General features: G+C 35.4%; 1 protein-coding gene across 1 annotated transcript in view; it reads left to right on the top strand.

Moving 5' to 3' along the window:
• The window catches only part of CNGB3 (cyclic nucleotide gated channel subunit beta 3), a 57,756-nt gene that overhangs the window by 16,244 nt on the left and 25,554 nt on the right, over positions 1-15,958 (top strand). The window contains exons 4-9 of the mRNA XM_085049828.1: positions 8,334-8,482; positions 9,262-9,450; positions 10,004-10,212; positions 12,027-12,077; positions 14,026-14,112; positions 15,765-15,829. Coding sequence (XP_084905954.1) covers positions 8,334-8,482; positions 9,262-9,450; positions 10,004-10,212; positions 12,027-12,077; positions 14,026-14,112; positions 15,765-15,829 — 750 coding nt within the window. The remainder of the gene's footprint in view (positions 1-8,333; positions 8,483-9,261; positions 9,451-10,003; positions 10,213-12,026; positions 12,078-14,025; positions 14,113-15,764; positions 15,830-15,958) is intronic.

Below are 15,958 nucleotides of genomic sequence, written 5' to 3'. Positions count from 1 at the left end.
GATTCAGAAGATTTTCATTGAAGATTAAATGAAGCAAGTAAAGGGATAGGAATGTCATTATACAGATTGAAATGTTGCCTTTTTCCCTCCTTGCATCATTTTAAATCATACACTCATAATATTCATATATATTTACTGCTAATTGTATCAGTGGAAGAAATTGGGCTTTTTTGAACATGAAACAAAAGTTAGGGTATATTTTTCATACCTTGCCACTGATTTATTTCTTTAATTAAAAGCATTTTCTGTGCATTTGTGTAAATCCTCCATTGGCCTAATATTTTTCAAAGTAAGAAGAAACCTTTTTTTGTAAAGGAAGAAATGATCATTCATTCAAAATGTTATGTCTGCTATTATACGTTGAGTCATTTTCCGGAAAAAAAGCAAAGCAATGGCCGTATTGCTGTGTGTAATATAAAATCTTTCTATTTAAATTTCATTTGTATTTAAATCACATTTGTACCAAATATTTGCAAATATATCATAGCCTTTCTTGATAAATCTGAGACATATAAATCTAATGCAAAATGATTATCATCATTTAGTAAAATGAAACTGATTATTGATTCATGACAAGTGTAAGTATTCCTGCCTATGTTTAATCTTGTCCAACATATTTTATTAAAATGTCTTGTCTCCATTTATTTACTCTTTTTCTAAATCATAACAATTTAGGGTGAAAACATCCCATATTGTACAGCCCAAGAGAGGAACAGAGGAAACAGTGTGGGGTGGAGATATGAGGCTCAGATGAGAAGTCAAACATATCTGGCAGCCCAGTTTTATTCATGGGTTAATCAAGGATCACACACAGGAGATATGTGATGACCATTGTCTGCAGGGAACACACCTACTTTGTTGCTGAATTTGGAAAGAAATGTGCCAGGATCTTGAAGAAGGAGAAAGGATGGTCTTTAATAGCAGCAATTGGAAGTCAGCTCAGAGGAACAGATTCTTTTTCTCCAAGTTTCTTTGTGATCCTGGGAAAGGTACATTTAGTCAGTTCCTACACAGGTTGCTGTATAACAGTTTTCCACTAATGAAGGTAGACTTGCAACAAAGATGGTCACACCAAGGTAATTCTATATAATTAGCATAGGCAACAACTGCACATGGCATGCAATTCAACATATTGTAAAAGTCTGCCAGGGTTCCCAGTACTAGAGCAACTTTAGCTGCCACAAAAGCTGAATCTATGCCACTGCTTCTTTCTCTTTGATTTCTAACTTTGCTAGTTGAAATAAAGCTTCCTGAAGCTAATATCAGTGAAACAATTCTTATTCAGGAACACACACCTCTGCACACTGAAAATTATAGAATTAACTGATATTCTTAGTCATCATACAATTATTACCCTTTTCTCAAATCTTTTTGTTATGAAAAAAGCAAGAAAATTTAAGTATGCAAATGGCCAAAAATTGAGATAAAAAGAAGGGACAATACATTTTATCCTATGTTCAGAAGCATAGGACAAATTGTACCAAAAGAGATTTACATTCAGGAAAAAAAAAATTCAGATGAAGGCAGTGAAGCACAGAGAATAATTCTTTATGAAGATTATGGAATAGCCATCACTAGACATATTTAAGAATAGGTTAGATAAGAATCTGTCAGATGTACCTCATCCTGCTCTGAACTGTGAGGACAGGATGTCTCAAACTTCTCTACAGCCTCGTGGTTGAATGATTATTTTAGGTACTCTATGAAAACAGATAAGAAATGAAAACATCTATTGGAAATTAAGTTTTCCAAGTTTGAGACTTTTTTCCAACCTTTTTAAAAACTCACAATGGGAAATTTTATGGCATTTTCATTTTAGTTTTTAATTCCTTGCATATAAAGAAAAACTTAAACATAGAAAATAGGAAGAAGGTTTTATGTTGTGCTCATGAACTCTGTATAGCACCAGATCTTATTTTGATTAGGATATTTTTTATGCAGCCATAAATTATAGGCTTATGTAAATAAGTTATGATGCATTTAAATGTGTTTGAATGTAACAGACATTATGTGTATATGATAAGAAATACCTTTAAAAATTCTTGATAAGTGGCAGATGCCCCAGACAGATTTAATTACTTACAGATAAGAAAGCTCCAATGACAAAAGAGCACCAGATAAGGAAATAAATGAGCATGACTTCCTCAGACTGTTATACCTTTGTTCTAAAACAATTAGTATTAGAAATTATGCTGTCCTTATTTTTCACATCATAGTATATAGCTAGTACAATTAAAAAAACTTTATATTACCAGTTACGTTAAAGAAAGGTGATTTTTTTCATAGCTAATTGATACCTTCATTATTCATACTACTTTCTTTCTACTACTTTTATAATTTCTACTGCAGAATTTTTAATTCAAATAAAATCTCATTCACGTTTTAATCTGGTACCTCAGTCAGAGTTCCATGTGTTCAGCACTGAGACAGACTTCTCCTTTGAGAGTACTGTAAAGAAGATTAGAGGATTCACAGATTGTTGTGATTGAATAACTAGAAGGATTGTCAAAGAAGCTGCTGTGAAAAAAATTTGAGCTAAAAAGCAGGAATCTCTGCAGCCTACATGATTAGGTTTCAGTCTGCATTGCATCACGAAGTTTGTTCTGAGTTCAATACCAGTAGATAAGTCTGAAAGAGTGTGCCTTCCTTTAACACTGTTGCTTCCATATCTGTTTTGCTTTATGAATACAACATGTGATCTGGGAAATGGATGATCTCTGCATTTTATTTCAAGAACATTTGCTTAGGGCCCAAACAAGAATGATTTCTGTACAAAGATTCTGAACTAAGGGAAAGTCATGAATTCCAATGGAAAGTTTTATTTATATGTTGTCTGCATGAGGCTTTTAAATGTTTATGGCCCATTCTTGCTTATATATACCTAAAACCAAAACCAACCCAAATACTATGATATCACAATCATATTAAATATTATTTCATTTAAATTAATGAAACAGGTAATAACATATATTATAAGACAAAGGAACATCAATTTAAAATAAAATTCCATTGTGAAGAACGACTCAATCCTAAAATTAAATGAAAATAAAAATGTGTTTTGTTCTGTTTCATTGCAAAGAAAAGTGAATATAATGTCAGTATTTCAAAAATGCAGCAAATAGAAAAAGACATGATCTTCTGTATCAGTAAAGATGGGTCTTTATCAGACACTTTCCTTTGCCAGGGGTGGTTCTGATTAGATATAAGAGAAAAAAAAAATCACTGAAAGAGTGCTCAGGTATTGGAATAAATTTCCCAGGCACATATCTGGGTGTAGCACTTGGTTTAGGGATGAGAATGATGGTCCTGGATCTTGAAATTCTCTTCCAACTTTGATGATTCAGTGATTAAAGGAAAAGATGATGGTTCAGAGGAAGACCACTTTTTTCAAGACCGTTGATTAAAATTAAAATTTAATTAAGAGCTTTTGGAAATTCCATTGAATCTAATGTGTGAACAGCTTGTTACAAGACTTTAAGCTAATATATTTATCTTAGAAACTCACTTTTTTAGCTCTTGAGCTGTTAAGATTTTTGGCAGTAGTAGACCTGGTGGTGAATATACAGGTTGTCACTTATCTACTTTCCAAACCTTTATATATTTCAAGTTTGTTTGCTGAAAAGGATTTCCTGTCATGCTGCATACATTCTTTTTCTTTCTTGGGAATCACAGCCTACAACAGTTTCATGAACTTAGCTAATATAATCTTGAAGTCTGTCACACTTGTTTAAACTTCTCCTCACTCATACTAAAAGGCTGCCTAGAATTCTGGTCATTAAATGAGGTTTCTCGCTCTGGGAAAAGGCGGCGAGCCCCGAAACCCCCGAAGGAAGGCTGCCGCCACAAGCCTCCCACGTGAGTCGGACCAGGCGCCACTGTGGGTACCGCGGGCACGGGACAGGAGTGTCTCTGAGACAGGGACAGGCAGGAGACAAGGCGATTAAAGAGATGTAGTCCCTGAGTTCTCGGAATCCAGGGTTTATTGAGGAGCAGTGGGATGGAGAGGGTGCGTGGGGTCAGGAAGGGTCAGAGGGGAAGAAGCAAGCTGGATCCAGGACGCGCAGAGTGCAGAACAATGCTGAACACAGGGTTAAGAGGGGGTGCAGGATGGGAGGAGTTTACATGGGAGAACCAACCAGGACGCTAGGGATGCAGGATTAGCAGGGACGCCAGGCAATGGGGATACAAGGAGGGAGGGTACAGAACTTTGAAAACCAATAGTAAATCTCGGGTAGAAGGAACAGAGTAGAACATTCTACTCCACATAGGATAAAGAGGAGGAGAAAGCCAAAAACCAATACTCTTGTTCCCTGATGCATACTAAGGAAGTCAGCTGCAAGGTGTCTTGGGGGGAGCATCTTTTTGTCACCCTGAGCTAAAGGGCTCTTCAGACCCAGGGACCTTCCTCAGGTATATCTGCCTCCAAACTCATCTGAGCCAAGGTCACTGCAACAATTAAAGGCTTAGAAATTTTCTTCAGATATTTAATTCATGTTAATTCATTGTTCTTCTATTCACATTTATTCCTATTACAAAACTGTTTCTCAGCTCAACACCTCTTTTCCCATGATTCTCCACCAAAATTTGAATTTGTAGACAATGATCTTACTATGTCTCAATCTATTTTGTTGTCCTTTTCAAACATGTTCCATCAGCCTTGGCCATTCTAAAAGCTTTTACAGAGTCTCCTACTGGAATTCACCTTTTGAGTGTCACTGGTCAGAATAACCCTCACGTTGGTTTATATCAAAATATCAATGCTTACTTCCCTGTTACTATGTCATGTGCATTCTAGAGTTATATTTGAAGCAGCGTTTTTCACAGCCAGATTACGTATGGCTCATAGGCACCTTCCCTTTGACTAAACACTTGGATATTTATCCTTTAGTAACCTGCAACTGATGATTCCAGCCTTTACAAAAGAAATTCTTACACTAGGATTCTAAGTACATGTCTGCAATATGGGGCATTAGATTTGTCCCCATTTCTATTACTTGGACTGAATAATTCAATTTTTCCTGCATAGGAATCATTCCTACTTTTTAATCTTCCAAATCCAATATCCTATTAAACATCATTAGTACACTACTGCATTTTGGACCAAAACCATGAAAGAGAATATTAAAGCTCACTCCTAAAACCCCATCAGTGTTCTGTGCAGATAAAGGAGAAGAACAGTCTCTCTTCACAGGCAATTCAGAGCAGAAACCAATCTCAGTCATTCTGGAACCCTCCTCAGGGAAGCCTTCTATAAAGGGAGCATAATCAAAGTAGAGGAAGTTAGCTATTTGGAATACCTCTGTTGCTGTACCAAGCAGGTGACTAGCATGTTAGGTTTTTTCTGTTACTAGTTTTCCTAATAATTTAGGATAATTTCCTAATCATTTGGAGCTTAGGCTAGGAGCTCAGGGCCCATAGAGAGTTCTGGCTTCTATGGCTTTACTCACACTGAGATTGTCAGCAAGAATTGAGGATGTGTTTTTGAATCAATACATTTCATAATGCCTGGAACTACATTTTCCTGTCTCACTGAAAACTTTCTACTCTATACCATGATGTTTTGTGGTCATCTGTATATTATGCATTGTCATATCTTTCTGAAAATTGATTATCTGAATTAGAGATTCTCCAGAATTTATTCAGAAAAGAAAAATAACTTTTTTTTCAAGACACAGGTTGTAAATGCAATCATAAATCACAACAGCAGGACTCAATAAAAGCATTGACAACTCTATTGTGAGATCAAGAAATCTATTTCCATTTAGTTAGCAGAAAGTTTCTTTAGTGCTGAAAAAAAAATAGGGTTATAACTGAAATTAGTAAAAAGGGGTATGGATATTTTCCAGGCGGAATACATTTATGAAACATATTTTCTCAGGGGTCACCTGGTAGATGAAAGATGGACTCGAACTCAGGTATTTGGTGTTCATGGACAGAAACAAGAAGGAATTAAACTCTAGGTTGTAACTTAGAAAAGAGCAAACCTTCTGAAATAACTACTGCATTTCTTATCACTGTTTGTTTGAACTCTTAACACAGAAAACTTTCAAGCCACAGTACTTAACAGCTGTTGCATACATTAGCACACTCAACACAGTATTTCCATAGTATATTTCAAGGCCACATTCTTTAACTGTGCTAGAGGTGTCTAAATCTTTTCTTGTGCCTTGGGGAGAATTAAGGCACTGTCATTTTGTTCACTAAACAAACAATTTTAAATCTACAAGTTACAAAAATAAAATCTACAAATTAAAAATATCAAAAAACTACATTATTGTTATACTTCTCAAGTTACATATGTAGGTATTGTCAAACAAAAGATGTTTGAGGTAGTAACAAGACTGTGCATAGCTGAGTTGTGGCCCTGATTTTCATTTCCTAGGCCACATGAAATTGTTACTTGCGTAGAGAATGAATATTTCCACTCTGTAAAGGACTACAGGGAGAGTAATTGATATAGACCTAGGCCTATTGTAACATATTGCACAAAGGTCAAAGATAAATTTTCAAAGATAAATTTGCTTAAAGAAAAAATTCTTAAAGAATAACAAACCCAAAACCTAGCACCACATGATGCAAGAGAAGGAGTCAAGTTTAATTAAAAGTGATTTAGTGAGGTTTGAATGGGCTTCATTACCCCAGGCAATTTAAAGTGCACCTCCACTGAAAGTACATGTACAATAAACATCCTCAAATTAGCAGTGTTCAACATGCAGCCCCTTCCATCTGTATTAACTAGAGAAAATTTAAAGTAAGCATTTCATTACAAGAAAATAATAGAGTAGGAGGCAATGCAAGCCAAATGAGAAGTAGGGCAAGGAAAATCAATTTCTCATCAACTGTGGGGCAAATAACTTTAAGTCACATGGATTCTAATTGCTACCAAATGGAAACATGGTTCCTCTGTACTACATTACAAAGATTTAGTATCAAATTCATGATAAAGGAGACTTTAACTTTTGTTGGGCAATCTGTGAAATAAGAGGAAAATCCCAAGCAATTTGTAGCTTATTCCTAGAAAGAAGATATAAGGGGCCTTTGGCATAACACTTGAGCTAAGTGGTATCTCACCATAAGATAGCTAATGACCTGAGCAAATACAAGAACAGCAAAGACTAAGAATGATCTTAATTTTTTTGCATAGAAGCAAAAATCTAATTCTGACATGTTAGCTCAAAACAAGAAAGATTTCATCACATTGCAGACAGCCTGAGCAAAGGGACTACATGACACAAAAGGAACTGTGATGAGATTACAAAATGCATCAGAACTGTTTTAATTACTGTCCTGTCTGAAGAGTTTTAAGAGTAAGACAGTATAAAAGACTTAAATTGGAGGAATGGCAAGCATATACTTCCAAACTTCTGCTTTTAACAGCATATCTCCACTTTATCCAATGGTTTTATTGCTGAAGGATTTTCACATGCTTAAATATACTTCCTTGAGCACCATGATGTGCGTTGTGTCTCCAGAAAACTGCTTCTCAAAAAGCTACACACATCCCACTCTGACACTCTCCTTTTTTAGTTACAGCTCCTTCTGTTAGAAACTTCAAAGTAGGTTTAGGTCTTGAGGAGACACGGTATTTATTCAAAGATAACTTTGCAGTGATTTTTATTTCTTCCCTCCACAAGGTGCTGTCGTACCACTTTCCCCTCTACTCACCTTTGGGAAGATTTTCTCAAGAATCTAGACATTTCAAGCATATGTCACTCTTGGTCTGCTCCTATTCTTGCTGTAGCCTCATTCCTATGCTACTTGGGACAGAGTAGAAAAACTGTTAAGAAGAAAAGAACAATTCCCTGCTGCAGCCCCTATATTGGGCATAGCTTTCAGGGTTTCAGTACAGGGGTGGAAACTGTGACCTGGAGGGGACGAGGTCTTGAGCTGCCCTGTGCCAGTCACAGGCATTTCCCACCTGCATTTCTCGTCATCATTAGGATGTTACCATATAATGACAAACACATTTTTATGCACAGATGTGAAGAACATGCCTTGTAGCTAAGTAAATACATCAGATAATCTCTAGGCCTTACACAGCCACAGCAGAACTTGGTGAAAAGCAGCAATGGGAAGCCGTCAGTGCAGTAGCCTAAACAGGGTGCCCTGACCTTCTCTGTTCAAAATAACACACAGACTGCTGCTGGCATGAGCAGCAGACAAGAACAGGTAACTTAGGTTTCTCCTTAACATGAATTAAGAGATGTGAGTAAGCACTGTGCTCAATAAAGATCCAATCTTGATGCCTGACTTCAGCTCAGAAGTAAAATTAGCACTGTTTCCTTCCATTGATTTCCAGTACATTAAGCTTTCTTCCCTTTTGTTTTAATTAGCACACAGAAGCCAACACGTTTCCAAACAAATGAGTATGCTGATGCCCAGCTTCAAGAGATTGTCAAAAGATTGCGTGAAAGGGCAAATGTCTATAAGGAAAAGCTGAACGACCCAGTGATATCTTCACCTGAAGGCAGTCCTACAGCTAGTAAGTGACTATAGAAATATCTGTACATTTGTTCAGTTTAAAGCTGAAAACTATTTTGTGCTTAAAAAAAAACACTGTGAAAATATTTTTGTAAATATAGTGTGTTTATGTTCTGGAAAGGATTACTTTGTGCCCACTGATGTCAATTTATTCCTATTTCTCTACAGTAAGAGTCCTTAGATAGAAGCTTCCTTTGAATGACATCACGGAAGAATTTGGGGAAAAACCTTATAGAGGAAGTATCTAGAATCATCTATGTCAAGAAGTTTTCTGTATTTTGAAATAACTCCCAAATATGTTTATTCATGGAGTTGAATCTCAAACATACAAAGAAACATACATATCTTATGAGTAGATATTAGTCATTTTGATATGACTAATCTGCTGTGCAAATATGTAAATAAAATTTTAGCCTTGACAGAAATCTGGACACACTGAGGACTTTAAGTCCATGTTTTAAATAGAACATACTCACCTGACATTAATTTATCATTGACTTTTGACACAATATGAAACATAAAATAAATCAATGTTTTCCTCTTTAAAGGAAAGTTTGACTTTTCTTTTTCCTTTCCACAAATAATTGAGTTTATACCATTGGTGATTTTATTCCTCAAGTGTTTCTTTATGTATTTAATATAATGAATTGTAACTTTAGTCACTGCCCAGTGTTTTTAGAAGAAATTTTAACATGATAAAGGTTTTGTTCATGTTAAAACAGGGTGTATTAATCGAGCCTTTATTACAATGCCAACGTTTTTGATCATCTATGTGTCTAGCACCAAAGAAGCCTCCACCGAAAGAAGAAAAAAAAGATGAAAAAAAAGAAGAAAAGAAGGAGGAAGCAGAAGCAAAGCCAGAGGAGGATCATTATTGCGATATGTTGTGTTGTAAATTCAAAAAACCTCCACTACTGAAAAAATACCAGGAGTATATGAAGCTACCAGATACCATTGACTCATACACAGGTAAATTAAAAGCTATGTAATAGAATGAGGTAAAGTCATATTGAAGTGAGCTGGTATTACATGGCACTCATGAGCCACCATAAGATACACATTCCAGTTTGCAACTCACAGGAACACAGAGGTCCTGCCCTAAACAACATTTAATCCAATCAGGAAAAGTGACACCCGTTGTATAGATGGTATGCACAAACCAACCAGAATTAGAAACCAAGTCTTCTCTTTCTTGATCTGGAATTCGTACCATTCATTAGGGCCAAACAATTATTTTGTCAGTTATAACATACATGAGCAGCCCGCAAAAGGATAATATGGGTTTCTTTGGATGCACTGAATTCCATATTCTCTCATTAACTCATCTTTATTTCCATTTGCAAATTGCTTGTGGGATTCCTATTTCCAAGCTATATCATTTTAGCAGCATGTCCAGTTAAAAAGGGAGAACAGTAGGCTGCTCTGGGCAGAAGCATTCCCAGAGACTGCAGTATGAATGTGTCTAAAAGAATGACAACAGACTCCAAGTTCATGCCTCTGCATTCCCTGTTTTTTCTTTCAGATCGGCGCTACGTGGCCTGGCTGATGCTTGTGACAATCGCCTATAACTGGAATTGCTGGTTCATTCCCCTCCGCTATGTGTTCCCATATCAAACCCCCAGTAACTCAATATATTGGTTTATCATTGATGTAATGTGTGATGTCTGCTACCTGTGCGACTTAATAGTTTTCCAGCCCCGAGTGAGATTTATCAGAGGGGGAGATATAATAGTAAGTATTGGAAGTGGGACTTCCATGGGCAGTAGTTGTGGGTTAGAGTACAGAAATTCATCCAATCTGATAATTTTTTTTATCACTATGTCAGGTCTATGTAACTTTTTTTATATATCAAAGGATACACGTTTGTCACTGACCTTCCATTATCCTATCTGGCAAGAGACATATCCATTACCTAAATTCTTAAAAATTGAAAAAAACTGATTTGAATGTAACAGATGAGAACAGTTCAAACAGGCATATAGCTCTAAACAGATTCTTCACTGGAATCAGGGATTATATCATATTTAACCATGCACATATATATTTGTATGTTTGTGTGAAATTTTCACCTTTCCATTTGCCTTGTAACAAAAAAAGAATTGAAGACAGGGCATATTCTACTAGGGCTGGACAGGATATAGGTGCTTTGTAACAGATTGTGAGATTGTGGTTAAATTTTTTCCTAAAATCAGAGAAAATCCCTGTAACTTTAGGATACTTTGAAAATAATTTATTTGAGACAATTTTTTGGGGGAAAGTATGTATGTGCAACTCTGATTCTTGCTACTATTTTTGTGTTATCTTTTTACAGAAAAATGTAAGATAGAATTTTAAACAAGTATTTGAAAAAAGGGTGAAAGATTGTCCTGAACCTACCAAAGAGTATCTAGACCATTACCTGTTCTTTAAATCTTGCCTGCTTTTAACTTCTTATAGGAAAAAAAGCCCTAACTCAGAAAAAGAAAAAGAGTTTTGATAACTTCAGCATGACATTACTGTGCCCAACAGACAGAAAATTCAGAAATATATATATCCTAAAATCTAATTTGGAACTAGCTTTAGTCCAATGCTTTTACATAAAGTTTTATACTTTGTACATACACAATATTACTGACACCTTTACAGACAAAGCTGTGCAAATATCATTTGAATAGGTATTAAATGCAGTGCAGTGGAATGTATTTTTCCACACCAAGACATGCAGTAACTGGATCTTGCCTAAATCCCACAAAACTCAATTTTTATGAACAAAGTTAAAATTCTAACACAGGAAGCTCATCTTGTATTTCCCTTGAAGCTGTTTCTACAATTCATAGATTTTAGTGCACAGAAATCATCTTATGCTTGATCTCCTGCATCTACTTTAATGTTTAAACTGATAATAGTAAAAGTTGGCATAGAAGTATGATTAAGATCTTAAAGCTATTTTAAAGTTTCCCTGATATAAATACAGAAAGTATAATAATAGATAAATTTCTGTATGTACTTGTGATTAGCCATTCTTATTAAGATATTAGCATCAGTTCCCATGAAGAACAATTTAAAAATAAATAGCTAATCACTATTAATGAATGCAGTGTTGATTATTATAATGCTAGTAATGCTAGCATGATAATGCCAGCATTCAAAGAGCTAATTTTGTACAGCACCATTAGAATCACTTTTTTATTGGAATCACTGCAAATAAATGGAGTCTTGCCCTGAAATCGAAGGGGGTTGGGTTGAGCATGAAGTGGTATAGATGTTTTGAGAGGGAAACTTTGTGGGAAAAATGTAATGTACTTTTCTAGACCAGACTGGAAAAAAGCAGACAAATCCCAACCCTCATTTTTTCAAGTAGTTCTAATAAAATCTGATATAATGTAAGCTAGACTTCTTAGTAGAAGAAGCTACTTCTCAGAAATATCTACAGCTATTTCACCATTCATATTTTTTGACAATCATTAATTTAACTGTCATCATCCCTACTATACTGTTGAGTAGCAGAGGCTCATCCTTGACATTCTATTCTTGACTGTCTTTTTCTACTTTCATTATCACTGTAGTCAGACAGAGTGGAAACGAAGAAATTCTACCACAGCACTGTGAAGTTTCGGGTAAGTAGACCCTGTGTTACTGATATCAATATGGAGTTCTGGCTGTAGGATTTCACAGGATTTTTTTTCATTCACTGAAAATCATTGTTGATTTAAGAATATCACCAGAAAACATTGGCTCGATGGCAAATCAGTGCTCAACAGCTGAAGATTGTCATCTTCATAAACAGTGTTCAGATGGAAGAGAGAATACCTATAAATGCAATTATAAATATTATTTTGGAATGATAATAAATTATTAAAATAGAATTTTATTTATTTTTATGAGGTCATCCCAGCACACACTAAAGACATTAACATCATCTGCCAGAGATTCATTAAACAAAATTAAAATTCCTGAAGAGAGGTGATCACTCTATTCTCTAAACTCTTATGAAGTACCTCATTTTACTGAACAGCTCATCACTCACAGGAGCAGTGAAAAATTCAAGCTAAGATTTTTGATGCTCATGGCACTTTGTAAAAATAAAGATGCATCTGATTTAGGAAAGTTGTTCATGTTGTTCCTAAATGTTGGGGGGTTTTGCCAATGGAAGATAGGTGGTTTATTGAATTCCTGATACACGTACACCTCTGTGACACTAAGCACACATCTCAGTTCTCCTCTTCTCTAAAGACTTTTGCACCTGCCTTTTTCAGAGTTAAATTTTTCTCAGTGACTCTTGTATCATTACTTTAATACTTGAGATTAAGCTGTCCAAAAGTGAAGGATATACATGCTACAGGAAAATGAGTACAACAGAGTCAAACTTAAAGCAAGAGACCTAAGTGGATTTGTATGGTTTTAAGTTCACGCTTGCTGTATGTTTTAGTGCTCTTGATTCCTGGAGAAACTAATGAGAGCTGAGTGTTCTCACCACATGCAAGATATAGATATAATGAGGAAATTTGTCATATGATTGAGTACTAATTAACAGTTACTGATATTAATGCACTTTTGACTAAATTTTGCCTCCTCTTAGACATGTGTCTGAGAGAGGGAGAGAGAGACCATAAGAGGCTGTTTCTCCTCTCCTCCTCAATCAATTTTTTTGTTTGCTTTGCACACTGTTCAGGTATTAACTGCTTCCTATTTGCCCAGAATAAAAGGTCAGTGCTGCAGGCTAGCTGCTGCCAACATGATTTACACCCCTCAGAGCAAAGGCATTTCTGATTACAGGAAGATGAAGCCACAGTTCCACATCCCTCTCTTGCTCCCAAGCAATAACAGCAACAAAGCAAGATATCCCAGGATCTTTAAAAAGGAAAAGATAAATTTGCCACAGCTTTCCTTCTCTCCACAGAATTCTTAGAAGGAATAAAGCATACACATAAGAAGAGCAAATCACATAGTTGATGGATTGCAGTGAGATGTTGAAAACCTTAGTGATATGGGAAGAAGCAGCATACAAATATAATGCAAGACAAAATCTATTAAAAAAAAAAAACAAATAACCATCTAACCAATCAAGCAAAAAAAAACCTTATCATCTTACGATGAATCTGTTGTTTGGAACACATGCCTTCTGCAGGTTCCAAACAAGAAACCTAATTCATTGTGCTCCCTCAAATTGCTTTAGGCAGTGGTTTTTTTTAAAAGCTGAAGGACTTTTAAGAAGTGCCTTTGTAGTGGCCTCCCAACCTGCATTCACATGCCAAACATTTTAGTCTGGTCAGAACTACAACTGAAATAACAGAATGTATTAAAAATCAAACATATGACATACTGTTAATTATCTACATGAAACAGATTAAAATCTCAGGCACAGGGGACTCAAAAGCAGGGCAAAGGCAAGCTGGTGCTGTTTTCAAAGAGATAATCTTGCTTCCAGTACTTGGGAAACTACACACTTAGCATGCTGACTCTTCAAATATCATAGTCATGATTCATGCTAAGCAGGTTTTTGACAGAAAATAAATGCATTATGATTACTGTGAAGTTTAAATTGACCTCTCTACTCTTCAACAGCTTGATGTGATATCAGTGTTGCCATTTGATGTTTTATATGTCTTCTTTGGATTTAATCCAGCATTTAGAGCAAACAGGATGCTAAAGGTAAGATCTGTTTTAGAGATGGAATGCTAACCATACACAGATGTTTCTGCAACCCAACAGAAAGTTTTTTATTATATGTAAGAATATGAAATTTAGAAATTGTAAAATACCTGCAGGCTAAGGTACAACATAACTAAATAAAACAACAAAAAATACAAGTTATAGTCTAGCTGAATTAAGCTTTTATTATCTTATTTTTCTTCTGACTTTATTATTTCCTACTTTCAAAAGGTAGTTTATTATTAAAGTTAGGTTTTTTCCATTATCTAAATTAGATTGATCTCAAATTTCCTGTTTAGTTTTCAAAGATTAAAAAAATTGCAATTAGTGCTAATGTATTTTCCCCTTTTGTTGCTTATGTCAGTTGTTAAAAAGTGAAGGAGGTAATTTTAAGGACAATATAAAATATACACAGAATACCTATGAAGCACAAACCTACTTTTGTTAGCAAGTCCAAAGACACTTGGAATTGTGTAATGAAAGGTCTGAGAAGGGATTAGAACACAGTACCTAGCAGGTCACTCTGTGACTAAAGGCATTTCCTTGCAAACAATCAACATGTTGACAAATTATTGGTTTTTACTTAAAGCTGGGGAGAGACACAAGAACTCTGACAATAAAATGATGGCACTCTTCAGTATGTGATAAAACTTCAAAATTCCTGAAATTAGATCCAAAATAATATGAAAGAATGAAAAGATAAATAGTATCTTGTATTAGACAACCAGCTGTGCATTGAACAAAAACAAAGGAAAATGCTACATGCAATCAACTAAAGATCAACTACAAATACTAAACAGGAATAATTCAATACAGCTGCAGTTGACACCACAGAGTATCATCTAGTATGTTGCTGTTGAAACATATGATTGCTTACTGTAAAACTGGTGGAACTTCAGGATGAGGAAAAAAGCATGTAATTCTCTGTGATCATATTGCCCAAAAAATAATATATGTTTGAGGAAGTAGAAGTCGTCCATTTGCAGTAGTCTGACCAAAACAGCAAGGTTATTTCTGTAATCAGATTAACGGTGCACTCAACACCAAAAAAAAAAAACATTTTACTAAAATTTCTCTTTGCTTTTCAGTTCACATTTTGTTAAATGTTTGTTGTGGTTTAGGGATGGTATTGTCCCACTCAGTACTCCCACTAAAAGCACACTCTGCTCCCCCTTCTCTCTCCAACTGAGGGCAAAATAGGCAATGATCATGGGTAGAGATAAGAACAATGTACTGGAAACAGCAATGAGATAAGAAAATTACCATTAACAACAACATTGCTAATGACAGAGGGTATAAGAAAAGAAATTATTCACATGGAAAAACTCACAGGTAATAAACAATACCAGGCAGCACCCTCTGACAGGTTGTATCAACAGGAAGGACCATCTTTCTACCCTGAGAGTCCCTTTATCCCACGCCCAGCAATGACCTGAGATGGTACAGACTAACATGGAGTCCTAGCCATGCCACTCCCACCTGCTGCAAAAATTAAGATTGTCCTGGCCAGAACTAGGACAATGTTTAAAGAAAGGTTGATTACTGAAAAATCCATTTCTAAAATGTGTATGTGAATTATTGTCAGTACTATTGTAAAAAAGATATGCACTGTAAAATAGTGATTTGATTACTTTCATTTGTTTTCCATTCAGCATAACACATTCTTTGAGTTTAATGATCGTTTGGAAGCTATTATGGAAAAAGCATACATCTACAGGTATGTGCTGATAAAACTTAAGTAGCATGCAAATCTTGGCACAGAATGTATTTCATAGGATTTAATGAGTTGTCAGTTAAGCACTAGGTGGAATATGATACATCTTTAACTGTTCAATTTAAAGGGTTT

The sequence above is a fragment of the Lichenostomus cassidix genome, chromosome 2, assembly GCF_008360975.1.
Source record: "Lichenostomus cassidix isolate B80296 chromosome 2, HeHo_3.0, whole genome shotgun sequence".
Classification (NCBI taxonomy): Eukaryota; Metazoa; Chordata; class Aves; order Passeriformes; family Meliphagidae; genus Lichenostomus; species Lichenostomus cassidix.
The sequence above is the reverse complement of the archived record's forward strand: the minus strand, read 5'-3'. Positions and strand labels throughout refer to the sequence as shown.